We start from the raw sequence: 24,209 nt of genomic DNA on the forward strand, positions 1-24,209 counted from the left end.
AAAGATCCCCTTTTGTCTCGATTGGTTTATCCCAGATAAATTTTCAGGAGATTTGTTCTATGCCAACTCGAGTTTTCTACCGGTGCTGGCGGGTCTGTGCGTGCCTCATGCTGAGGCCGTACTGTTGGAGGTGCATGCACTAAGCGTATATGCGCTCTCTGACCGGTATCACTGTGCGTTCACACTCTAGTTCTCCATAACTTAATTTGATCTGCAGTACAGTATTGATGTTGTTGAAGATGTATATATAATATATGCACCATCTCAAGTTCTCAACCTTACCATCTTCAGAGAGAGAGAGAGAGACCATGATCCAGCGGCACACGTGGCAGTTTTACTACCATGCACTTTAGTCATCGGTCGCATGAATACTAAATTAATTAACGATGATGACGAGTGCTGCATAAATCTATGCCATCTGTTTCACTAGGAGTACATGACTTACTGATCAGTCCTATCCCCCATAATACTATATGCTAGGTCAAACACCATGTGCTACCGGCCTTTACCTTATAATTAACGGTGCATATCACTAACATGCATGGTAGACCAATAATATTTTCATGTAGGCACGTACTACCCTGCCAGCTACATTTATGACCTGATCAGATTCAACGCATCAGTACATACATATAATAAGGCAAAGAGGGTCGTATGATGAGTATCCAAAAGGCTAAACGAAAAGAGAGTTCGGTTTGGAGTCGAAAATGTCAGTCGGTCGATCCAGCAGATGCACTGGCTGACGACATCCTCCAGCAGTCAGATGATGGAGCAGTATATGCATGCATGCATGACCAATCATCAACGCCACCTCAGGCCTTTGGAACTTGGAAGATCACGATTCATGCAATAATTCCGGTCCTCCAGAGTGAAAACTGTGAACATCATAAATAAAATAGAGTATTAATTAACTGAAATCTATCATAATAATTAAATATAATTAAAGATATACGGTATTACCTGGAAAATGAAAAAAAAGATAAGAGCAAAGATGATCAATTTCGATTAGCTGTGTGCATAGGCCGACGGACTGGTTAATTTTGCTAGGATGATTCATATCCGGCCGTGTGCATAAATCCAAATAGCTAGATACTGCTTAGGATATGGAAGAGGAATTTGACAAATAATTTTCTGGTCCAAGATTGCGTCTCCATTGCCACATATCTCGTGTCACTTGCTAGTTAAGCATGTAACTGCGAGGTACTTTCTGGTGCTCCTGTCCCAGCTCCTGCATGCATGTATGCGAGTTGCGAGGTCAAAAAAACGCTCGCTCAAGACGACCATCTCCTGCTCAAATTTGAATGGTGTCAACATGCCAGTTCAATTCATGCATTCGTGATTTGGCAAACGAAGACGTACGGAAGCTCCAACAGAACTCTCCTCCTCATCAATGTAAATGCGCGTGCCACGTCGAGCCAAATAAAAGTCGCGTGCTCAGCGACACGTTTGGACGGACGCGACGGTACACAATTTGATCGATTGCGTGTACAGGAGGCGCGGTAATAAGCCGGTAACACGGTTAGCGCAGACCGATGACGTCACTGCCTTCCATCATTCCGTTAAGGCAATCAGCCGCACGGAGGTGGCGACCCTGGACCAGACTCTGTAACAGGCAGGAAGCCACGGTTGGAACAGGACGGAAGGCAAAAGCGGCTGGGGAGATGGAGTCATGGAGAGAGACAGGCGCGAGAAGGCCACTTGGGAATTCTGTGACAGATAGATGAGATGAGGAAAGGGGTAAGTTCGAATTGACCGCATCTGGGCCTGATCTTGCAACGACCTGCCCGTTGCGATCGACGGGATCATGGCAGGGCATTTTCCACTGTTAGTCAAGGCGCAGTCCCTGTCCCGCGCAGCTAAAAGGTCTGGGAGAGAGATCAGGACAGTAGCCTCCCCACTTGGACGATAATACGAACCCTCGTGCGCAGGACTAGTGCCGTCTCCCGTCACTGTTGCAGACTTGCAGTGTGTTAATAATGCCTTATTGGATGGTATCTGTACCTGGAGCTATACTGCAGCACTGGATGGATTCTCGTTCTCTGGTCTCTGCCCACACAATCACGGAATCACCTGTTGAGATCTTTGCCCGGACTTGTGAGAGAGAAAAACTCACTGCCCCGCCGCCGTGGTGGTTCAACTCGTTAGAGTTCAGGTCGTATCCATTGCATACGGAGATTGAAGGCGCTAGGTATCATACCACCTGTTATTGTTCCTAAATAAAATATATAACTTTTCAAATCTGAGCGCGTATTTTGTCCATTTCTTCATCAACTGGGCCTTGCAGCAGGTTTGTTAGGCCATGACGTGACGCCTTGATAATCAACTGCTAATAATATGGCTGTCAAGGAGCTTCGTCAGTCAGAGACCGAACGATTTAATTAACGAGCAACTCAATTTTTTTTGGTTATATTGCTTAACCACCAACATCTTTAATTTTTACTAAAATAAAATCACCTGGAGGTCAAAGCAGTTCACGGCTCGGGGTCGGGCACCGTCTTTGAACGGCGCTCGTTGAACTGATAACTTCAAAGATGAAACAACAGCTTTAGTCACTTGATCCAATCAATCAGTGATTAAAATATCAATCACGCGCGGAAATAACCTCAGGCAACTGCGCCAACATACTGCCTCCGTCCTAAATTACTCCGTACTATTCGTTCCAGCTTGTCTAGATATCTAACTTTTGCTACTCCCTCTGTTCCAAATTGTAAATCGTTTTACCTTTTTTAAGTTAATAGAAATTATTATACATCTATATATAGTGTATGTCTAGGTGTATAATAATATCTACGAACCTAGGAAATTCAAAACGACCTACAATTTGGAACGGAGAAAGTACGTGTTTAGACATACATATATCTAGGTCCATAGAAAAAAGCTATGTATATAGAAAAGCCAAAATGAATAATAATTTGGAACGGAGGTAGTAGTATAGATTATATACGGAGTTTTTCCTTCCCTTATCTTTTCTAGAGAACTTCAGTTTTCACACGCACATAGCTGCACATTTTTTTATGCACGTGTACCTTGATGAGAAAGGGAGTGACTGGAGCAGCGTGTCAGTGAATTTCTCCGAAAGATCACTAGCACACCATAACAAGCTATCAGTAGCTTGGTGCCCACGAAGGCAGAGGACCTGGAGCCACAAATCAGTATGCGCGCGAGCTACGCGCCTACGCCAACGAGGCTGGCTGACCCCGGCCCTGCTGTCATGCTGTGCATGCACACACAATCTTCCTGTCAATCTGAAGCGGCCAAACTTCAGCGACAGATTGCATTCCATCCGCCGGTCTCCTCTATGCTTCGTTGGGTTCGCTGTTAGTTTTGTTGGTACATCGTTTCCCTGCAGCGGCAACAGCTACGAGTCGATAGTCCACGGTTGGTCAAGAACCGTTCAAAGCTTGAGACCAGCGGAAAATGTCTCCTCCCCTGACGGGATTGTTGTCAACTGCCGACGACTCAAACTAAGGAGCATGCAGCTAGCGATTAGCATGCGCCATGCATGGTTGATCAATGACCATTAATGATGTCTCCCTCCTTTCTCGCGCAGGCGCAGCAGTTGATGAATCCGCGGAGAAAACTGTGGCCTGTGGGGGACATTGAACCCTTGATCAGCACGGCCTAACTAAACTAACCCGTCCCTGTCATGAACGATGCAGCCTTGGAGGATGAACACGGGTAGTTGTATTGTATCGTACGGTACGCAGGCTGACCTTCTAGAGGCCGATGAGTTTATTAGTAAGCTGGTCGTCGTCGTCGTCCATGTCTCGCGCACGAAGGAATCCTGCCCTTTCTTTCTCTCACCGATTTCTGGAAAAAGCGAACCGATCGAGTGGGGGCAGTTGAGTTGAGGCCGGCTGAGAGTTTGATGCTGCTGGGCCAGAGATAGAGAATAACGGGCATCATGTACGTGTCACTGTTGCAATGTTGGCTAGTGGATGCGTGATGGATATAGTGGACTGACCGGAGAGGCAACGTGAGCTTTAGCTTCTTTGAACGGTGAAAAATGGTGGTGCGTGGTTTTTATCTGGCCGTGACGAACTGAGTGATGATCGGATCGGATGCCATGTTCAACGTCTAACAAGTGGATTAATGAGGGATGGAGATGTTTGCCACACTGATTCTTTCTTTAGAGGAACGATGACCATGCCGAACTGAACTGAACAGCCTTAGCCCGTTGGGCAGGCGAACAGAATCGTAGCAGGGAAAAAGACGGAGCATTTCCAGCCCATTATCTCGCATTCTCGCTGGGGCGGGAATCTGGAACTAGACAGGCCCACCGTTTATCGGCGACCATAATGCGTTTCTCTTGCTTGAAAGCTTCACAGGTTCGGATAATCTCGATTTTGCCTGGGACTCTGGAGGCATTCCGAAGGCAGCGGCTGGCGAATTTTGATCCAGGAGCCCACGTTCTCCTGTTTCTTTTTTGAACAAGGTTCTCCTGTTTCTACTACCAGCGCATACATTTTTTTTGGGTGCTGGACGCTGGAGATACATTTTTTCGGAGAAGTCACGCGTGTGCATCCCACAAAGTGCAACAGCAAACTGAAACGGGCAGGGCCAAAAAAACGAAAGGGAAAAAAAGTGGAGGTGCGGGGAATCGAACCCCGTGCCTCTCGCATGCGAAGCGAGCGCTCTACCATATGAGCTACACCCCCCGTCTGTGTTGGCTGTTATATACTAAGATATTTATTTTTTCATATCTTATTAGATATAAGGACCAAATGTTAACCGTTAACTTCGTTAGAGTATATGCATGGAAGTTTGGAAGTGGTATATGCGTCGGGGGAAATTGATTTGTGTAAAGACTGAAATCATATGAAAAAATAGTCTCAAAGTTCTCTAAAAAATCAACTGAGCATTTCAAGATCAAGCTCATTCTGGTCGATGAGAAAAAAAAAGAACGGATATGTTCTCTCATGCTACATCCGTTTTCAACTCATGCGAACATTTTTGTTTGCCTTGAAATTCCAAAAGGATAATTAAATGACCTTTTTAACTCTTCTTTTTGCATAGATGGAGAGGAACTTTTTGTTTGAACTTTGAAGTCGCCTGATGACCATTTGCTCGGCTACCGAAACAGTTTCCAGTTAGTTCAGGCGCATCAATCATCATTTTAGTCAAGTTTATTTATATTTTCGTTTTTCTTTGCCACAAGGTACAGTAGTACCTACTCCAGCAAGACAAAAAGAAATGTTTGTCAAAGCAGCAAGCGAAGGCCAAGAGAGATGCTGGCGGCCTGCAAAAGCCTTTTCTTCCCCATCGTGTGAGTCCACGGTGTGATGTCACGGAGCGGTGGCGGCTTTCCCGATTCACTGTGCGGAGAAATCCCCGTGCACCCTTCTTCCACCTCCTCCCCTCTCCTCTCCTACTCCCCACTACTCTTCTTCTCTGATTTCTCCCTCAATTCCATCTTTTGCAGCCAAAAACTTGCTGTTCTTCTCCTCCTCGCAACTTTTGGCACCTCATCATCGGCTACCTGACCGCCGGCGACCGGTGGTACTAAGCAGGCGCCCTTTTCCACAAAAAGTCGTCTCTCGTCGAGAGCAGCTGCCCTCCTGCTCCTCGCCTCTCTGCTGGTACTGGACTTGCGCGGAGTGGAGATCCACCCGGACCTGGTTCGATTTCTTCGTTTCGGTTAGTAACCCTAGCTTGCTTAAGAGCTCCTTTTGTTCGCTGAAGGAATTGTGTGCAGTCAAATCGAATCCCCCCCCTGTTATGTTAGTTGCGGATTTGTTGTCCGAGAGTTGTAGTACCCTAGTGATAAATCTATCCGTGGTTCGATCAGGTTTGTTCGACTTCAGCGCCAAAGACCAATCTCAGTCGATACCACAGGACGACTTTTTTTTTGAAACGAAACAGGACGACTTGGTGGTCGCCGTGGTGTGCGCGCATTTATTCTTTCTGAAATAATTTGGAATTGAATGATTGAATCCCCATGCCCCACGTCTGAGTTGTCCCCTGTGCCACAGTGGTGTCGTGCTGTCCTCGTTGCGTACTTGCGTTGGAGCTTCCCGCTGCTATTAAGGCAAGATAGCATCTGGAAGGATCAACTCGAATTCCCTTTACGAGCTAGTGAAAGCTGCCTAGTCGGCTTCCAGCCGATCTCCTTTAAACCAGCATGAGCTGCTCGAGCTCCTCCATCAGCCGCCCCCTGCACTTAAGACAGACCCTTGTTCTCTTGGTTACATGTATTATATGCTTCCCCTAATTTATTAGCAGTTTTCAGATATTGTATAATTACTGATTGGGTAATGGCCAAATTTACAGTAGCTTGCTCATAGATGCTTGGACTCGTGTGTGCAGTCGTTGCACAGCTCCCAGTTGCGAATTTTTAGGCTGGTCTTTGCTTCCACAAAAGCTTTCAAGCTGGGGTATGAGCTGGGAAATTTAGGAATAAGCTTAGTAATTAACGTTGGGCACTAAGACAAAACTATCCTTGCTGTCCTGCGATACCTTACGTCTTAGTGGTGTGGAGCTGTACTAGTTGTTCTTTTGGAATTACGAGCTGCTATGGACAATTGGACAGGAGCTGGCATTACCTTGATTTTCCTTTATGAACCACAGCTAAATGTCTTTTGTTTGATGTTTCCAGGTTTGGAACATGCAGTTAACTCTGACCTGTTGCTGTTTTTGGTAAAGGTATGAATATGCCAGTGCTTAGTTGGACTACCATTCTTGTCATTTCTAGCTGTATATTCTTTATTATGTTGCTGATGTACCTGGAAACTTGTTTCTTGCGATGGATAGTTTGCTGGTCTGCCGGGTGGGTGGATGTGCCAACTGCAGGCTGCTTATCATCCTGTCATAAGAGAAAAACAAAAAGGGGACAACAAAGCAATTTGTTGTCTCATTCTTAGGAGCTGGTGAGAACCCGGCATGGCAGATGCTAGTTCGAGGACTGACACCTCAACTGTTGTAGACACTGACGATAAAAATCAAAGGGTAACCCCTCTTTTCTCCATCCGAATTATTTTAGAAGTGAACATAATGTTGCCATTATGCCTAAACTTTGGTCTTTCTTATAGCGTAATAGGATGTGAAGAATTGGACCGTATTCATTATCCAATAAATGATGAGCTGAGCTTATGTTCTCCGACGCACATAATTTTGCCATGTCTGTTTAACTATCTGCAAACATTATACTCACATGCTCTTATGTCTTAACAAATAAGTAACAGATTATATTAACTTTTAAATTTGGCAAACCTGATGTTAGACTATTGGTTTCATTAAGTGGGAAGTTTCACTTGGAGTGTCTTAAAGTGTGAACACTAGAAAGTTTCGTGAAATGAAAACTTTGACGAAAATAAGAAATGGTACCTGAATTGGTAAATATCCTTGGTGATTGAGGTACACTAAATCCCTACAAAACAGGGCTGTTTCTTGTATTTCCCAACTGTTCTCTCTAGTTTATCTGTTTCATCTGTTACTGATTCTGTATTACTGTTTGCCACCAAGTTGCTTTCGTATAGCTCCAAGTTTGCTAAATTTTTTTTGTGTTTGCAAGCATTAGTTGACATTGCAACATTTGTTCACACTAAGCACATCTTCTACATTTGTGAATTTTGCCAAGAAAATTGATTACTAGTTGAATGGAACCCTTTGTGTTTGGAATTGGGGCCTTGGAGGCATAATGGATGATCTCCTACTTTGTCAGATTATTTTACAAATTTTCAACTTCATTCCTGTACAAAGTGCTCATGTCATTCTGAAGTCGGTACATGTTACTTGTTCCATCATCTATGATCTTGACTTCCAATATAAAGAAACCTCCTTCATCTGTGTACTGCTGCATGTCAACTTCCTACCTTATAGTTTCATGCACAAACACTGTATCTCTGTAATTTTTCTTAACCAACTTTTACAGTTAGAAAACGGACAGAGTGGAGCTATTGTCATGGCTTCTAATTCATCTGATCGGTCTGACAGATCTGACAAACCTATGGACCAAAAGGTATTAAATTATTAATTCTTTCTTCTATGTCTTTTTACTGTTCTTACCATTTTTCAGTCATGGTCTCTAGAAAATGAATTTTCTGTTCTGTAGGTTTTACGGCGGCTTGCCCAAAATCGTGAGGCAGCAAGAAAAAGTCGACTGAGAAAAAAGGTACTATTACCATGCCTGTGCTGCGCTGTGCACATCTGGGAGCTGTTCCTGTATTTTGGTGCGGCATGTCTGTGTGCACGTCTCACTGATGCATGCATGTATGTGTGCATGTGTGAGTCAGGACTGTGAAGCGGATCTGCCTAGTTGTCACCAGGGGTGAAGCCACAGTCCATTCTACTTGAGCTTCAGCCTGCCCCTGTCACCACACGCCCTAATATTCTTCTGATCATTACCTTGTTAATTAGTAGGCTAATAATTTGGTTTTGATTGATGAATCAACTCTCTGAGTATTGACACCTATATAGGTTTCTAAAATCGATTTTAAACTATAGGAATTTATGTGTGTTGTATTGAAAAAAGATTCCCGCTCAGTAAAATCAGTATTGTATATAATATTTTACCACTGTGTCAACATTTGCACATTGTCGCGAATCTTCCACACAAAACAATTCCACATAGAAGAAGAATGACTTTGTAGAACATGAAAACTCCATATTGAATTTTTCTATGATTGCACACAGCAAAGATGCTGGGTTGTAAATTGTAATGGATTAGGCAGAGAGATGTTAGCCCAATTCCTGACATCCACCACTGTTTGTAATACTGTAGTATGGATGATTTTGATGTTGTTGATCAGGGAGCTAGTACCATACTGTGTTGCAACTACTTGGATAACCTGCAAGTCAGCAAGTGTGTGTGATTTAGTACTTGTGATCTCATCATTTTCTTTTCTTGTTTCATGATATTATTGGAAAATTGCATAAATACAGAAGGTACCCTTGCTTTGAGAAAAAAAGAGTAACCACCAAGGCACTCCTTGTTTCTTTCTTAATCAACGACCAACTTTGAAAATTTACAATTTAGACATAAGCAACTGAATTGTGTAAATTGAAGTGTATCCTCTAGCTTTTTGTCTGTTCACTATTGGGTTTATTGTTTTCCTATAAGCCCTTTCTAACACTACCTGTTGTTTTCAAAGGCATATGTACAACAGCTTGAGAGCAGTAAGCTAAAACTTGCAAGCCTAGAGCAAGAGCTCCAGAAAGCTCGACAACAGGTGAGTTTATTTGGTTGATGCTGGAGTGCAATTTTTACTGGCATGTCTCCATGGTTTTATTTAAATTTGCTACTTGGATATCACATTGCAGGGAATCTTCATATCCAGCTCTGGAGACCAAACTCATGCTATGAGTGGAAATGGTAAGCTCCCTCCTCCCTCCCTCCCTCTCATGCACACGCACACACATGCTTTCGCTAATTGCTTTTGCAACCTTACATCATTGTAAACCCCAAGTTCTTCATAGGAGTACAACTGAAAAACTAATCTCTTTGCAGGAGCTATGACCTTTGATTTAGAGTATTCTCGATGGCAAGAGGAGCAAAATAAGCAGATAAATGAGCTGAGGACTGCAGTAAATGCTCATGCAAGTGATAGTGACCTCCGTCTTATCGTGGATGGGATAATGGCACATTATGATGAGATATTCAGGCTGAAGGGCGTTGCTGCGAAGGCTGATGTGTTCCATATACTTTCAGGCATGTGGAAAACACCTGCTGAAAGGTGCTTCTTGTGGCTTGGGGGTTTCCGTTCGTCTGAGCTTCTAAAGGTGCATGCATATGATATAGATAGAATTATATTACACCTGGCTTTGATTGCAAATATAACTCGTTCTAGAACCCGTGCCTCTCAATGGCTGCCTGCGCACCCCGCACCCCCCCCCCCCCCAAGAAATATATAAAGGGTCCTTGTTTACCACATATCAGTACAATTACTTTCATAATGTGCCACTTTTTTTGGCAATATCGCTAAATATTGTCACAAATATAGAATCACAAAGTATCGTCTAATATATCGATGACTTGCAGCTCAAGGTCCTGCATGTCACCCCCACATTAAGTGTCATTTATCAATTTATAACTCTCTGTAATAGAACTAACTAATTTTAATTTTCCTAGACAACATGTGCTTGTGTAGATGCCAAAACAACTTCTAATTGTGTTTGGAAGGATTTAAAGCCTATTGCAGGAGTATTTTCCTTAGTAGGGCGTGATTTTTTTTATTATTGTACCATTCAATGGGTGCTTCTGCTTCAAGCTGAACTGTTTGGCTATTCCTTACACTGTTGTAAAATTGCAGCTCCTTGTGAATCAGCTTGAGCCACTAACGGAGCAGCAATTGATGGGGCTATCCAATCTCCAACAATCCTCCCAGCAGGCTGAGGATGCATTGTCACAAGGAATGGAAGCATTGCAGCAATCCTTGGCAGAAACGTTGGCTGGGTCCCTTGGTCCATCAGGATCCTCCGGGAACGTGGCAAACTATATGGGTCAAATGGCTATGGCCATGGGCAAACTTGGCACCCTCGAGAATTTCCTTCGTCAGGTAAACTTTCTGAAATCCTAACCCTGTCAAACATGCAGTTTTTCTGTTGCTGTTATTGCTTTTGATAGATAAAAGAATAAATGAAACTAATTTACTGGTCAGTTAAGATGTTTGCTTGAGAATTCCACAAATTTTAGGAAAGAAACCAAGGCACTTGATTGTTGATTTGACATATTTATCCCAGTTTTGAGCAATCTGTACTGCTCTCAATGTTTCTAGCTCTGAAGGGAACATGTTTTATTTATGTTAGGCTGATAATCTACGACAGCAGACCTTGCATCAAATGCAACGCATTCTGACGATCCGACAAGCTGCTCGGGCGCTCCTTGCGATCCATGACTACTTCTCACGTTTGCGCGCCCTGAGTTCTCTTTGGCTTGCTAGGCCACGGGAGTAACATCGCCAGCGTGGGTGTCTGCTACATGAACTGATCTGCGAGTGTGGGACTGCTGGCTGCAAACTCGCAACACATTTGCAGATGACTGGAGGTTCAGTCCTCACTGTACAAGTTGTATTAACATCTTCTGGTCTCAGATTGCGGTTCAGTGTTGTACAATTTAGGGTAAAGCTTGGAGTAACTTGTAAGTTATCATGAATTTATGATTGACATATTGCAATTGTGTTAGCAATAAAAATAGAAGTACATACAAGGCTGGAAGAATATCCAGCGTCAATTAATGTTGGAACCAGCAGCAAGAGCAGCATGTCGCTTTGAATATTAGGTTGATTGGTTGAACTTGAAGTCCTGGTGCGGTTGTGCCCAGAACCAAAAAAAAAAGAGAGAAAAAAAGAGGAGGGATCCACAATACTATCAGGCTTCGAACTCCATATATGAAGGTAAAATTTGCTACGCATTTGGTGGATGAATTCTATGTCAGTACAATTAGTGAACATTTTGGTAGAGGATTCTGTAAACGATAAATGATTCCTTCATGAGTTTCATTTTCCATCCTACAAATTTCTGCGCAAAATTCACATTTTTGCTCAAACACGTCGAAGGTAGCACCTGTGCATTTAAATCCAGTACTTTTGTTTGAATTTAAATTCTGGTAAAGCATCCACGGGGCTACCAAAAAAAAATTCACCTAGACCTACCCGACGTGTGACGTGTCAGTACTCGTGTCGCTACTCAGTACACCTACGGCGGCGAAAGCTAAAAGCTACAGGTACAGCTTCCACTGTCGCTATCCATTTCACCCCTCACAAGCTGCCACGAGCAATAGTCCTCTTTTCCTTCCGCATTCCAGACGTCCACGCGATCCAACCAAGGGGACAGACAAGTGCTGCAGGAGCAGGACCAAGAGCGCTGAAAGATGGCAGGGCTCGCCGCGGCAGCGTCCGCAGCACCGGTGGCGTCCTTCCAGTTCCAGCCCTCGCTGTCGAGCTTGCGCTTCACTCCGGTGAGTACCCGCTTCGTGCGCCCGTGGTACGGTAATACGGTTGCTTGGTTGGTGGCGGGATGAAGCAGCTTGTTTTCTTTCGCTCCGACGCCGTGCGCTTAACCTGCTCGACGAAATGCCTCGGCCGATTCACTGGGCGCTGGCTTGGTGGCATGCTGGAGCGATACGTGCCCGTCGCTGTGCTGCCTCTTGTATCGATGGGAGTGGTTGGCGGGGCTTTGGTTCGCCCGTGCGAGCGTGTGATCCTTGTGAACGTTTCTGGGCATCTTGGCTCTGGACGGACGGAAATTAGAGCTGATGAGACGCTCTCGTTTTCATCACGGGTTCCAAACTTCCAATTGATGCTGTTTTCCTTTTTGCTGGGCATCGGTCCAGTTCAGTGGCGCGTTGGACTGTACGTGTCAACGTGCTCGGCATATTCACGCAACACACTCATAAAAAGGGACTCTGATTTGATATAAACGAGCACTTGGTTGGCCGAACTCATGTTGCATCAATCCATCTCTCAAGAAATGATTATGTTTTGATTATACTGCAGTGAGTGAATAAAAAATCTGTCTCCCTTCCCCCAACCATTGGTCAATTGGAGTCTTAGAGACAGCGGTTCGCATTTGGCAGCTAACACAAAGTTACATCAATCTGATTTATTTGATATTTTACGCGTTGACAATTCATCTGCTGATTGTGGCATCTGATGCTTCTGCACGTAGGTTGCAGCACCTGCTGCCAGATTCAGAATACAAGCTTGTGGATTGAGGTGCTGGGTTGCTGCAAAACTGAAGCTCCGGAAGGCATTAAAAAGACATGGATGGCAACTTCAAAGAAATCCAGATGCTCGAGGGAATGATAAAATTCATGATTACTTGGAGGCTGCATCGCTGACCGAAAAGATAACTCATCGGAACACACATCTTGCTTATGGTTGGTATTATGAAATCAGTTGTCGTTTGTTCCATTACTTTGCATGTGTGCAGATGTGCTTATCATAATTGTTATTATTGTCGTAATGCCTTATGATTCCCCTCAGCGCTGCTGACACTGGTTTGCTTCATACCTTTGACAGTAACATTCAATTTGCATTAGCATTGTCAATAAAAGACATGCTCAAGAGAAATTTCTCCCTGAAATCCTCTTACTATTATTATTGCAAACTTCTCGTTGGCCGTTTTCTTTTGTCTTTATGCCTTCATGTACAGCTTATTGTTTCCCCCTTTGTGCAGATTCTGGAGGTGAAATGGCCAGTACAAGCTCTGATATTTTGGATAGTTCAACTGTTCAGGAAAATCCGATGGATCTGGGATCCAACCCCTCTGAAACCCATTCTCCTGTGCAAGAGGAAGAATATGCTTTGTCTAATGACCATTCCGACAGTGAACCATCTCTTTGCATTGCTGTAATTGGAGCTACTGGTGAGCTGGCAAGAAGTAAAGTTTTCCCGGCACTATTTGCTCTGTATTACAGTGGTTTTCTTCCTCGGGTATGAACATATCAGCTTCCGCTACTGGAAAATTGAATTTACAGTCCTGCTGTAACTTGTATGTATGACTGCCATTGACATGTTACACCTTTCATTTTTATTCTTTTTATACTGCAGAGTGTAGGCATATTTGGATATTCTAGGAAGAAAATAACAGATGAAGGTTTAAGATCTATGATTGAAGCCAATTTGACCTGCCGGGTTGATCACCAGTATGTTCTTTTGATACGATAATTTCTTTTGTCATGACTGCCGCGTTGACAAAACACGTCAGCAAAACATTAGCACTGGAATTTGTATCTACAATATTTCCCCTTTTGTCTTTGAAATCATATAAGAATTATATAGCCAAACCAACCTTTTAATCTGCAACATATATTTTTGGACCAAATCACCTGTTGGTTATGTTGGCACTTGACACCAATGTTATTTTGGTTCTTCCAAATTTATGAATATGCTGGTATACTTTCCTTCCCAAGTTTCCCATGTATCTGCCAATCCTAATTACTAATGCTTCAACTTGGATGTCTGACTTGTCAGCAAAATCATTTTGCTTCCAAGTTTTTTTTTGGAAACGATATTCCAAGATTTTTCAAATCAATGATTTATGCATCATGCTGATATGTTTTGCTTTCCATAGTTTTTAAATATATCCCCCCAATATATTTCGACGTCAGGATGCAATTCTGTTATGATGACATAATTTCACTGCTGCAAATAAGCTTTGCCTAACTAATAAGAATGGATCCTAATGTTATTGTGAATGCAGCGAAAACTGTGGTGACAAGTTAAATGAGTTCCTTAAAAGGACGTATTATATAGATGCCGGACATGACAACAAAGATGGGATGGCTAGATTAAATTCAAGGATGGCACAGATAGAGGTAGAATTTCTCATAACAGTTCTTGAATCTTTTGGAGAAATTCGTGTTCTATATTTGAACTTGATATTTGGTTTATAAAGTTTCATTAATCTCCATTTTTATTTCGCAGGGTACTCGTGCAACAAACAGAATATTCTACCTTGCTGTACCCCAAGAGGCACTTCTTGACGTAGCATTGCCACTGGCTGACAGTGCCCAAACTAAGCGAGGCTGGAATAGGATAATTATTGAGAAACCATTTGGCTTTACTGGTTTGTCCTCACTCCGGGTAACACAATCTCTGCTGTCAAGATTTGAGGAAAAGCAAATTTACAGGTACTATGATTTCCATCTTTTATCCTTCCAATCTTAGCTGTCTTCCCTTTTTTGAATGAATGGATTGTCAAATTACAATGCTTTGTGATTGTTTTTCTTAACTGCAATGTTTGAAGAACTTGACAATTTGTTATTGCTTCATGTCTGTCACCCATAGAATTGATCACCTTCTGGGGAAGGATCTGATCGAAAATCTTACTGTCTTGAGATTTTCTAATTTGGTGTTTGAACCTTTGTGGAGCCGAACTTACATACGGAATGTGCAGGTACAACTTCAACTTTTCAAGGCTCACTTTTGCATATGCTTTATCATTTTGTATATACATTGACTTGTAGCAATGCATGTGAATTGGTACAGGTTATTTTTTCTGAAGAAACAGCAACTGAAATACAAGGGAGGTGAGTTAATGCTATAACATTGCTCTTACCATTCTTGAATGTTGCAAACCATTCGTGGTATAATAAAATGTACTCTTTAATACTGACTCTGCATGATTAGCTCATTACTGGGTTTGTTTAACCTTTACAATTGTCTCTTAACAGGGTTTTAACTTATCTTCATTTTCTTTATTAATGTATATTCATATTTTGGGATTGTAATTTTGGATCATTTAATTGACAGTCATATCCACTTGCAGGTACTTCGGAAATTATGGGATAATTCGTGACATAGTTCACAGTCACATTCTTCAAACAATAGCGCTATTTGCCATGGAACCACCTGTAAGTCTTGATGGAGAGGACATCCGAAATGAAAAGGTAAGGCAGTATAATCCTCTTAAAATTACTGTTGTAGAGGTTAGAAAATGCTGACATTCGTTACAGAATCATAAGAACTTTATTTATGTAGGTGAAGGTGCTGAGATCAATTCGTAAAGTGGACCTTGAGGATGTTGTTCTTGGTCAACTCAAAGACACCTCTGATAAAGTTGACAGATATACAAAATCCATGACACCAACCTATTTTGCTGCTGCTATGTACATTGACAATGCACGCTGGGATGGGGTGCCATTTTTGATCAAGACAGGCATGGGGCTTATGAAGAATAGGTACACCCAATGAGATCCATAACTTCAATTAGCAAATGTCTCAATAGTGAATTTCTGATTTCAGTCACTTCATTGTAGTATTGTGTTATTATAAACTTATTTCCTTTTTTATACCCTCAAAAGGTAGAATCAGAAATTGATTCATATGCATATTAGCACATAGCATGCACCGTTCTATCAACTATCTTCACTTCTTCAGTAGTCCACCCTATACTGAGCATCTTATTGATAACTATTGCAAGACTACCATTTTCTTATAAAAGAATCTCACCATTTTCTTATAGAAAAAAATATATCACCTGACAAATCGATCAAGCATGACTGAAGGTCTCTAATCATTTTTTTCCTTCAGAGCTGAGATTCGAATTCAGTTTCGCCATGTCCCTGGTAATATCTACCGTGAACGTTTTGGCCATGACATAGATCTTGACACAAATGAGCTTGTTCTACGCGATCAACCTGAAGAAGCGATCCTGTTGAAAGTCAACAACAAGGTCCCAGGGCTTGGGCTCCAACTGGATGCTTCAGAACTCAACCTGCTTTACCGTGATAAGTATGGATATCTCTTGGATCACCTTATGATCTATTCTAGAGAACTTGCACTAAACTATGACTTTTGTTGTGTAGGTACAATACGGAGGTTCCAGATTCATATGAGCATCTTCTCCTGGATGTGCTAGATGGAGACAGTCATCTATTCATGCGCAGCGATGAACTGGCTGCTGCATGGAACGTGCTGACCCCGATAATCCATGAGATCGATCAGAACATAGTTGCTCCTGAGCTCTACGAGGCTGGGGGTAGAGGGCCTATCAACGCTTACTACCTCGCTGCTAAACATGGGGTACGATGGGATGACGACTGGTGAGTTGATATCCGGCACAGTTGCTCGACGAATGAGATGTCCTTCCTATTTTTTTGCTGTTGTATCGCAGCCAATGATGTACAGTATATGCCTTTTGTAACCGACCTGTTCAACGACTTTCAAGGAGAAATGCAAAAATTAGTTTCTTTCCTGGGCTGTAGCACTACTTCCAATCATTTAACTTTGACGTTCAGACAACAAAAAGAACAGGAAACAGACTGCTTCCCTTGTTTGAAACATCAAATAAATTTGACTGAAGGAAGTATGTATAGGTAACACATGTTCCTTCACAACAGAGGATCAGGTATCCCGCCAAATTGTTGCAGCTGCCGCTGTCGATGATGATGCGAATCGACCGCTCCTGCACAACGTCCTTGGTATGGAAAAGAGTGTGTCGCTGATTCTTCTCGGACGGGGCGACCTGTGTACTAAGAACACGCTGCACAACAAGACTTTCATACCTATCGGCGTCGTCCGGGTTGACATGTACCTCCATAGCTGCATGGTCAGTGGCAAGCATCGCATGTCAAGTATCTTCAGAATCACTAGCGGAAGAGTACTCACCATCGTCACGAAGAAGCAAAGTGCGCTTGTTCGGACAGTCCCGAATCACATGGCCAAATCCTTTGCAACGATGACACTGAATATCCCGTGTACGGCCTGTGGGAGGGGCGGTGCCTGTGGAAGGGGCAGCGCTTGCAGGTTTTGCCGTTCGCTCGCGCGGTGTCGTGGTGGGCGTGGGTGGCGCAGGGAGAGCGGGTGCGGAGTTGGATGGCGAGCTTCTTCCTGCAAAAGAGTTAGAATATGTCTTCGAGCGGCGTCCTTGCACTTCACGTTCAGCTTTGCAAGCATATTCAAATAATGTTGTCATATCGGTGTAGTCCTTATAATCAAGTATATCCTGAATTTCGCGGTTCAAACCACCACGAAAACGTGCCATAGCAGCGTCGTTTTCCTCCAATAACCCACAACGAATCATTCCTATTTGTAATTCCTGGAAATATTCCTCAACAGATTTGGAACCTTACTGAAAACGTTGCATTTTATTAAGCAAATCGCGAGCATAATAAGAAGGCACAAATCTGTGGCGCATAGCAGTTTTTAATTGCTCCCAAGTGGTTGGAATGGTATTGGGATGTTTGTGTTTATATTCACGCCACCAAATTAAAGCAAAATCAGTAAATTCACTAATAGCAGCTTTAACTTGAGAATTAGCAAGAATATCATGGCATGAAAATTTCTGTTCAACTTCTAATTCCCAATCAAGATATGCAGCAGGATCATATTTGCCATTAAAAGGTGGAATTTTAAATTTAATCTTGGAAAAGGAATCATTACCACCGGGACGGCGTGGCACGCGGCGGGCACGGCCTCGGTGGTCGCCATCGTCCTGGTCCGAGTCACCACCATAACCCTGCTGCAACTCTGCGACTGTAGTGTGCAATGCATCGAGTCTTGCCACAACTGAGTCGAGTGTGGCCTTAGCGGCCGTCTGGGCAAGGTCGAGCTGATCACACCGCTCGGTCGTCGAGGAGATCGTCGAGTCCAGCCGTTCATGAATCGTCTGAATGTCGGTGACAAGCCCTTCAACTTGCGCCCGTATGCCCTGCAGCTGGTTAGCCCCCGCGTCGACATCATCTGCCATGGTTAGCGCAAAGACAAGAACACAAGCGACGACAAAATAGGGGTGTAACAGCTCACAAGGCGCTCACACTAGTGCTGTTATCAAATTCTTATCCGTTCTTACCACGCACACAGGGGCGAATTGCAACCAACCGGTGGAACTCATGAAAGATTGGAGGAGCGATTGCCTGGAGAAACAAAATATGCTCGTCGTAGAACTATGTGGAGTTCTGGGAAGGCTGCACTCAAATGAAGGATTAGCACAATCAAACAATAATGCAAAGTTGAAAGATAGTGCCAACACGTAACAAGAGTTGCTGGTAACAAGGAAAATCGAAAGAACGGAGGCAAGGTGGAGAGGGCGCACCTCTTTTTTTTTTTTATTTCTGTTTTTTTTTCACAGAGGGTGCCCCAAAACTGATAATATGAACACAGAGGATCTCAAATATCAAATTGCGGCACACACTTTTTTTTTTCTCTCTCTCTCTCTCTAGAGTAAGGCGAACCTCAGAAAGATGTACCAAGAAAGAGGGATATGGATATGAAAAGTTGGCACGGGATGCGTGGGGAAAGGGCGTGGTATGCGGGGGGGGGGGGGGGTTACGGAGTTGCCCCGGAGGGTCGTGACCCAGGGGGGTTCACAGCGCGCGCAAGGAGTTTCCACCGAAACAAAACCGGATCACCTTCCTTCTCCCTGTTGGACTCTTTTTTTTTCGCTTCTTTCCTTTTTTTTGCACTCTCCTTTTTTTTTCTGATTGCTTTCTATCTTTCTTTTTTTTTTTGGATAGGGGAGGGGGCGATCGGAGGGGTGGGATGGCGCGGCGCGGTTGTCGCGAAGGGGGGGCAGTGGGCGTGGCGTGGTAGGGTTGGCGAGCAGCGGAACGGCGGCGGCGGCGGAAACTAGGGTTAGAGGAAAAACGAGAAACAAGAGATTAAACACAAGTAACCAACAACAATTGAACGAGTAGGCACACAAATTCAACAAAGACACTTATTGAAAGAATGTGCGAGGCTAAACGGTTGCTGGGATAAGGATCTAACCTGAAAAAATTTCTTTTGGTTTTTGTGGACTGTAGGAAGGGAAAAACACTCGGTAAAACTCACCGATCAACCTGGAAAGCTGATACCACTTGATAGAGTCGGAGTGCCCGATCTTTCGGTGAGTGGAGATAAATTCGATTTGGTGGAAGTAGACCCTCACGATCCGACTACGACGAGCGAACCCGAAGCGCCAATGCAATCGCTGAACCAACTCCCGATGGTTACCAACCTCGCCGGTGCGAGATCAGCCTGATCACGAAGATCGATTCCTGTCCGCAATCAAAGAACGAACAAGAAAGAGAGGCGAGCAATCTAAATATCACTCGAAGGTGGAGTTCTGAATCACAAGGACAGCGTGTATTTGCGCGTGTTCAAGAGTAGCTAAAGCTAGATGTAAAACAAAACTCAAGTCGTAAACAAAAAGGACTCGGACTAAATAAAGGGGGCGCAGCCCCTGGAGTCCGAAGGGGTCACGGCGCCCAACCCTAGGCGCCCCACCTGGGCTGCCCTGTTGGGCCATCTTCTTATTCCGATGGGCCTTCGTTCCTTAACAGCATGATGAAGTTTAATTCTCTCGCACGGGCTCGAGTGATTGGCCCAACTGGATGAGCAACTGTAGGCGCCTGAGGTGGAGGAGCAACTGGAGGCGCCTGAGGTGCTGCTGGTGTAGATGTACTCGTGGTGTCCTCATCACCGTTATTCTTTCACAACATATGTATACATCCATACACATAATTTAGATGGTTAAATCCATACACATAATTTAGTCGGTTAGGTATCTTACGGTGGAACCTTTCCAGATCCACTTATTAGGTTCGAGTCTCCGACTGATGATGCTGAGAAAAGGGGTCGGCTTTAAGGAAAAGCGATGTAGTTACAACGTCCATCATGGGGCAGGACGACGCGAGCAAGCTGAGTTTAAACCTGGTCGCACTGAGCAGGGACGAAGGATAGCTTGTTATTGGCCAGGTCGTGGAGGACGTGCATGCTCTGCTGCTGATAGTTTCCTATGATGGTCATGGCACCGCCCCCATCGTTAACGGCAAGGCAGGTGGCGCTGACGCCCGCGGCCTCGATCTCGAACATGTAGTTCTCCCGCGGCAGGTCCAGCGTCGCGCCCTCAAACTCCAACACCAGCTTCGGCACGTCCGGCCTCGCGCCCGCCGTCGGCACCGTGAAGCAGAGCTGCGACACCGACATCGACGTCGCGTTGAGCACGGGCAGGCTCGCCTGGCCGACGAACGCGTCGAGCACGAGCCCGTACACGTCGTGGGGCAGCGACGTCATGCCGGTGCCGGAGTCGATGATGGTGCCGCCCGTCCCGTTCGCGGTGACCGCGAACGTGGACTCCGGGATCGGCAGATTCGTCGACCCGACGGTGATGCCCTGCAGCGGGAGGTAGTAGAAGGATGGACGGGCAGGGTTCTGGATGAGCGTGATGGTCTGGATGGTGCCGGGGTCGCTGCTGAAGAGGTTCGCCGGCAGGCCGAGCAGGACGGGGCTGGGTGTCGTCCCCGTAATGGCGGTGAAGCAGTAGGAGAAGTTGTCAGCCTTGAGCTGCGAGCCTGCGATGGCAGGGACAGGGCGCCGCGGCCGAAGCCGGCGATGCCGGTCTCGTTGGACTTGAACATGTCCACGACGATGCCGGTCCCGGTGTTGTTGAGGCCGCAGCCGAAGGCCAGGGCGGCGGCGGCGTCAGCGACAAATGTGAACGTGTCCACGACGAGGAGGCCGACCGTCACCGAGCCGTCGCCGTAAGAGTAGGCGTAGCCGCAAGTCTCGTTGCCCGATGACGAGCTATCGGTGCCGCACGACGTAAGCGGCAGGGCCTGACACGGCGAGGAGCTGCAGGTGAGCACGCCGGCGAATGTCGAGGAGAGGGACGCGTCGAAGTAGGGCAGGGCCTGGTCGAAGCAGGACGGGCACGGACGGCACTGCGTCCAGGTGAGGTCGCTGCCCGTGTCGAGCGTCAGCTGCACGGGCTGCGGAGGCGTGCCGATGGAGAAGTGCACCAGGTACTCCGTGTCGGGGACGGCGCCGGCGATCTCCCCTGGGGTCACCTGGGCGCCGGCCGCTTCGGCGAGGATTCGGGCGGCGCGGGCTCTGCTCCGCAGCGCCATGCGCTGCAGCAGCTCATGGGGTGTCAGGCCGCGGCCGGCATCAGTGTGGATGAGCTGCATCCTGACGGCCGAAGCCGCGGCATGGCCGCAAGAGATGGCCGTCGCTGCAAGCAGCGCAAGCAGGAGGGCTAGCTTCGGCATGTTGATCGGCTGCTTGAAGTGAATTCAGCGTTAAGGTATTTTAGCTAATTAGCTTAACTAATGGGTGTGTTTATCTCCATATGTCTGCTAGTCCTATATACCGTGTCAATGTTATTAAAGTACTGTTTTGCTCGTGAAATAAGTGCCGAGTCTTCGACTCTAAAAGGATACTTGTATTTTATTTAGATCTATTCTAAGACTAAATGACATTATTTATAGAGTGGTAAGTAATATGCCCATCAATAATATAATGAGGTGCCCGTAGGATTCTGTCAATCTTAAGATCTGCCGTAGATGCTTATAGTTTCCGAAGATGTGAAAGTATTTGAAGGTATGAACATGCGCATGTATCTCTCATAGAGAATAATAACATAAAAATGATATTATTAGATTATCGTGAAACCTCCTAGCTTGATCTGATTTATCGTGAAACCATATGTAACCTTTTTTATTTGAAATAAATTAGTTTTAGAAATATTCTTGGTTAAATGTAGCTATATTTTGGGATGGAGGGAGTAGTTGATTCATTTGGTATGGTATCTATTATGCTATATTTATGTGACATATATGTTCGTTATAGATAGTGGCTGATATATTGCACTGGTTCGTCATCGTTCCTCTCTCATCATTTAATCGTTGTCAACTGTAATTCAGTTGCCTGACGTCTTCTAAATATGTTAGGCAAGCTTTGGATTCTTGGAGGAAAAAACGTAGGTTATTCCACGGGAATTCTTCCTGGCGCGTATACTAATCTAAATTTGCCAAATTGTTTCAAAGGAACCAATCCAGACGACCTTTGCAGCGAAAAAAGCTTCTCTAGCTATCTACTTGCAAGCAAAATATAAGTAGGAAGAGAAGACCTGCGATAGACAAATCTAGCGATGGAGCAGGTAGAGAGCTTCCTTGAACACGGCTCTTGTGACGAGGCATTGCAGACGCTTCAACTAGTTGAAGTAAGTATTCACTCAGTTGCGCATTGTTGGAAAACATACATAAGCTGAAGTCATCATGTACTCTTTCAAGAGGAAATCAACGTTTACACAGTTTGCAATAAGGTCTCCCTCTTTCTGAAAGCGCAAAATATTTTTTCCTTGCATTATTTAGGTGAAGACAGTTTAGGAAAAAAAATCAAAGTTTAGGTCCTCAAGGACTTTTTTTTCCCTTTCAGCCTCTGCACTAATTAGAGATATATTTTTTCCTATTTAGATTTTGTTTGGATACTAGTGGATTGAAGTGGAACATGAGAAATTAGAGAGGAAATTAGTTCATTTTAGACTCAATCCCCCTCATTCTCTTCCAATCCTCCTCTATCCAAAGTCCAAACAAGCCCTTAGGTAAAGATAGTTTAAGTGTTTACTCGGAACGCTAAGTTGTGTCTGTAAAACTTGGAACCGTTCTGTTGCAGCCTCGGCTCCCTCGGTTTGGTCTTGATCAATGAAAGGTTCAGTTGGGTGCGCTCCGGCCCGGTAGTTTTTTCAAAAAAAAAAAAAGAGTTGCTATCATAACTTAGGCTCTGATTGTTTTGCCTTCTAGGTTGTTGTTGTTACACTACGCTAGATTTGATTTCGCTGGTACAGAGAATTTAGCATGTTGGCGGACGTGATTGACACCCGCCAGCAGAAAAATTTCTTGGGCTGGCGGGGGAGCACCTGCTAGCACAGAAGTCACTGTGCTGGCAGGCGACCCAAGCACTCGCCAGCACAGATCTCGACCAGATAAGGCTGCGGGCATCTTCTTCCCAGCCAATCTTCCATTCGGAGCTTGCTCGAGAGGAGCTCGGGAAAACCTCCAAAAACACCAAATCTAAGGGGGAATGTTTTGCTCTTGATTTTTTTGAAGGAGGTGGCTATATAAGGTGAGTTTGTGCCATTCCAACCTTTTTTTCAACTTCTATCCATCATTTCTAACTTCATTAGGTTGTTATCTAGATCTAGATCTAGACCTAGAAGAGAGAGGAGGGAAGAGAGAGAAAATAACTAGAGATAAATTATTTTTGTAAATAAAATTCTATGTTCATATTATAACCATTACAATACTATGTTTGTCATTTTAATGTAATATAGAATTAAGTTTGATTATAGTTTTCCTATTTATTAATTATTACCTTTAATTTCGATAGTTTTAATTAATGAAGTTGATTGAATCAATATATAATTGAGTTTGATTTTTTTTCTTCTTCTTATTAATTATTACATCCATGATTTAATTGAGTTTCATTTAAGGTAATATAGAATTAGTTTTTATTATATTTCTTCCTACTTATTAGTTACTGCATCCATAATTTAATTCAATTTATAGAATTGCAACCCATAGCTCATTAAATTAGTTAATATAACATAGAATTGTTGTCATAGGTTGTTAAAGATGGATTATAGAGAATGGATGTATGGCATATGGAGACATTCGCATACTTTCATGTTAGAGGTATCAAAGTTTGTGGAGGCTGCGAAAAAGCACGCTCGCATTTGTGAGACAAAGCAAATACGTTGTCCGTGTGGTATGGGAGGATACTGATATCATCAAGAGGCATTTGATAAAGCGAGACTTTGTGGATGGATACACAATTTGGTCCCACCATTGTGAGGCAGGATGTACTTTCAACAACATAGACATCGATAATGGCTGTGATGAAGTGGGCGGTGATGATGCAAACGAAAATGATCATGTTATGATGGATGATGATTATGACCGTGGAGATCAAAATGGTGATCAAACAAATACAGGTGTGGAACCACAACTGGATGAGGAACATGATGTTGATATGAAGGACATGTTGCGCCACATTGAATCGAAAGTGTTG

General features: G+C 44.2%; 3 protein-coding genes and 1 non-coding gene across 6 annotated transcripts; 2 read left to right on the forward strand and 2 right to left on the reverse strand.

The window, feature by feature from the left end:
- Positions 1-4,585: 4,585 nt before the first annotated feature.
- TRNAA-CGC lies at positions 4,586-4,658 on the reverse strand. Its single transcript has one exon. It is a non-coding gene; the product is annotated as a tRNA-Ala (tRNA).
- A 524-nt stretch (positions 4,659-5,182) lies between these two features.
- LOC101767047 (transcription factor TGA2.2) lies at positions 5,183-11,360 on the forward strand. 3 transcript variants are annotated; one of them, XM_004984517.4, is made up of 11 exons: positions 5,183-5,317; positions 5,423-5,637; positions 6,596-6,642; positions 6,751-6,945; positions 7,871-7,957; positions 8,051-8,110; positions 9,090-9,167; positions 9,259-9,310; positions 9,446-9,717; positions 10,248-10,493; positions 10,744-11,360. In XM_004984517.4, exons 4-11 carry the CDS (start codon positions 6,880-6,882, stop codon positions 10,888-10,890), a joined length of 1,008 nt encoding a protein of 335 aa, XP_004984574.1. In that variant the 5' UTR covers positions 5,183-5,317; positions 5,423-5,637; positions 6,596-6,642; positions 6,751-6,879; the 3' UTR covers positions 10,891-11,360. The 3 variants fall into 3 exon arrangements, with proteins under 3 accessions (XP_004984574.1, XP_022678580.1, XP_004984573.1); XM_022822845.1 differs by adding an exon at positions 7,029-7,117 and having other exon boundaries at positions 5,273-5,637; XM_004984516.4 differs by having other exon boundaries at positions 5,273-5,637.
- Positions 11,361-11,673: 313 nt separating this feature from the next.
- Positions 11,674-16,636, forward strand: LOC101767719 (glucose-6-phosphate 1-dehydrogenase 4, chloroplastic). The gene is made up of 12 exons (XM_004984518.3): positions 11,674-11,893; positions 12,604-12,814; positions 13,114-13,370; positions 13,488-13,582; positions 14,140-14,254; positions 14,364-14,569; positions 14,727-14,835; positions 14,928-14,968; positions 15,208-15,328; positions 15,420-15,619; positions 15,972-16,172; positions 16,247-16,636. Exons 1-12 carry the CDS (start codon positions 11,807-11,809, stop codon positions 16,485-16,487), a joined length of 1,884 nt encoding a protein of 627 aa, XP_004984575.1. The 5' UTR covers positions 11,674-11,806; the 3' UTR covers positions 16,488-16,636.
- A 3,430-nt stretch (positions 16,637-20,066) lies between these two features.
- Positions 20,067-21,409, reverse strand: LOC101768128 (aspartic proteinase nepenthesin-1-like). The gene is made up of 2 exons (XM_022829783.1): positions 20,730-21,409; positions 20,067-20,649 (listed from the first exon to the last, which is right to left on the reverse strand). The coding sequence occupies exons 1-2, from the start codon at positions 21,407-21,409 to the stop codon at positions 20,067-20,069; spliced, it is 1,263 nt and encodes a 420-aa protein (XP_022685518.1).
- Between the last annotated feature and the right edge of the window lie 2,800 nt (positions 21,410-24,209).

This window comes from Setaria italica, chromosome IX, assembly GCF_000263155.2.
Source record: "Setaria italica strain Yugu1 chromosome IX, Setaria_italica_v2.0, whole genome shotgun sequence".
Lineage (NCBI taxonomy): Eukaryota > Viridiplantae > Streptophyta > Magnoliopsida > Poales > Poaceae > Setaria > Setaria italica.

Bases quoted from the DNA above. Each gene is read 5' to 3' on its own strand.
- LOC101767047 (XM_004984517.4), top strand. From the start codon at position 6,880: ATGGCAGATGCTAGTTCGAGGACTGACACCTCAACTGTTGTAGACACT. The intron at 6,946-7,870 runs GTAACCCCTCTT...CAACTTTTACAG, and splicing joins CTGACGATAAAAATCAAAGG to TTAGAAAACGGACAGAGTGG. The intron at 8,111-9,089 runs GTACTATTACCA...TTGTTTTCAAAG, and splicing joins AAAGTCGACTGAGAAAAAAG to GCATATGTACAACAGCTTGA.
- LOC101767719 (XM_004984518.3), top strand. From the start codon at position 11,807: ATGGCAGGGCTCGCCGCGGCAGCGTCCGCAGCACCGGTGGCGTCCTTC. The intron at 15,329-15,419 runs GTAAGGCAGTAT...TTATTTATGTAG, and splicing joins AGGACATCCGAAATGAAAAG to GTGAAGGTGCTGAGATCAAT. The intron at 16,173-16,246 runs GTATGGATATCT...TTTGTTGTGTAG, and splicing joins AACCTGCTTTACCGTGATAA to GTACAATACGGAGGTTCCAG.
- LOC101768128 (XM_022829783.1), bottom strand. From the start codon at position 21,409: ATGCCGAAGCTAGCCCTCCTGCTTGCGCTGCTTGCAGCGACGGCCATC. The intron at 20,650-20,729 runs GTCCCTGCCATC...GACGACACCCAG, and splicing joins GGCTTCGGCCGCGGCGCCCT to CCCCGTCCTGCTCGGCCTGC.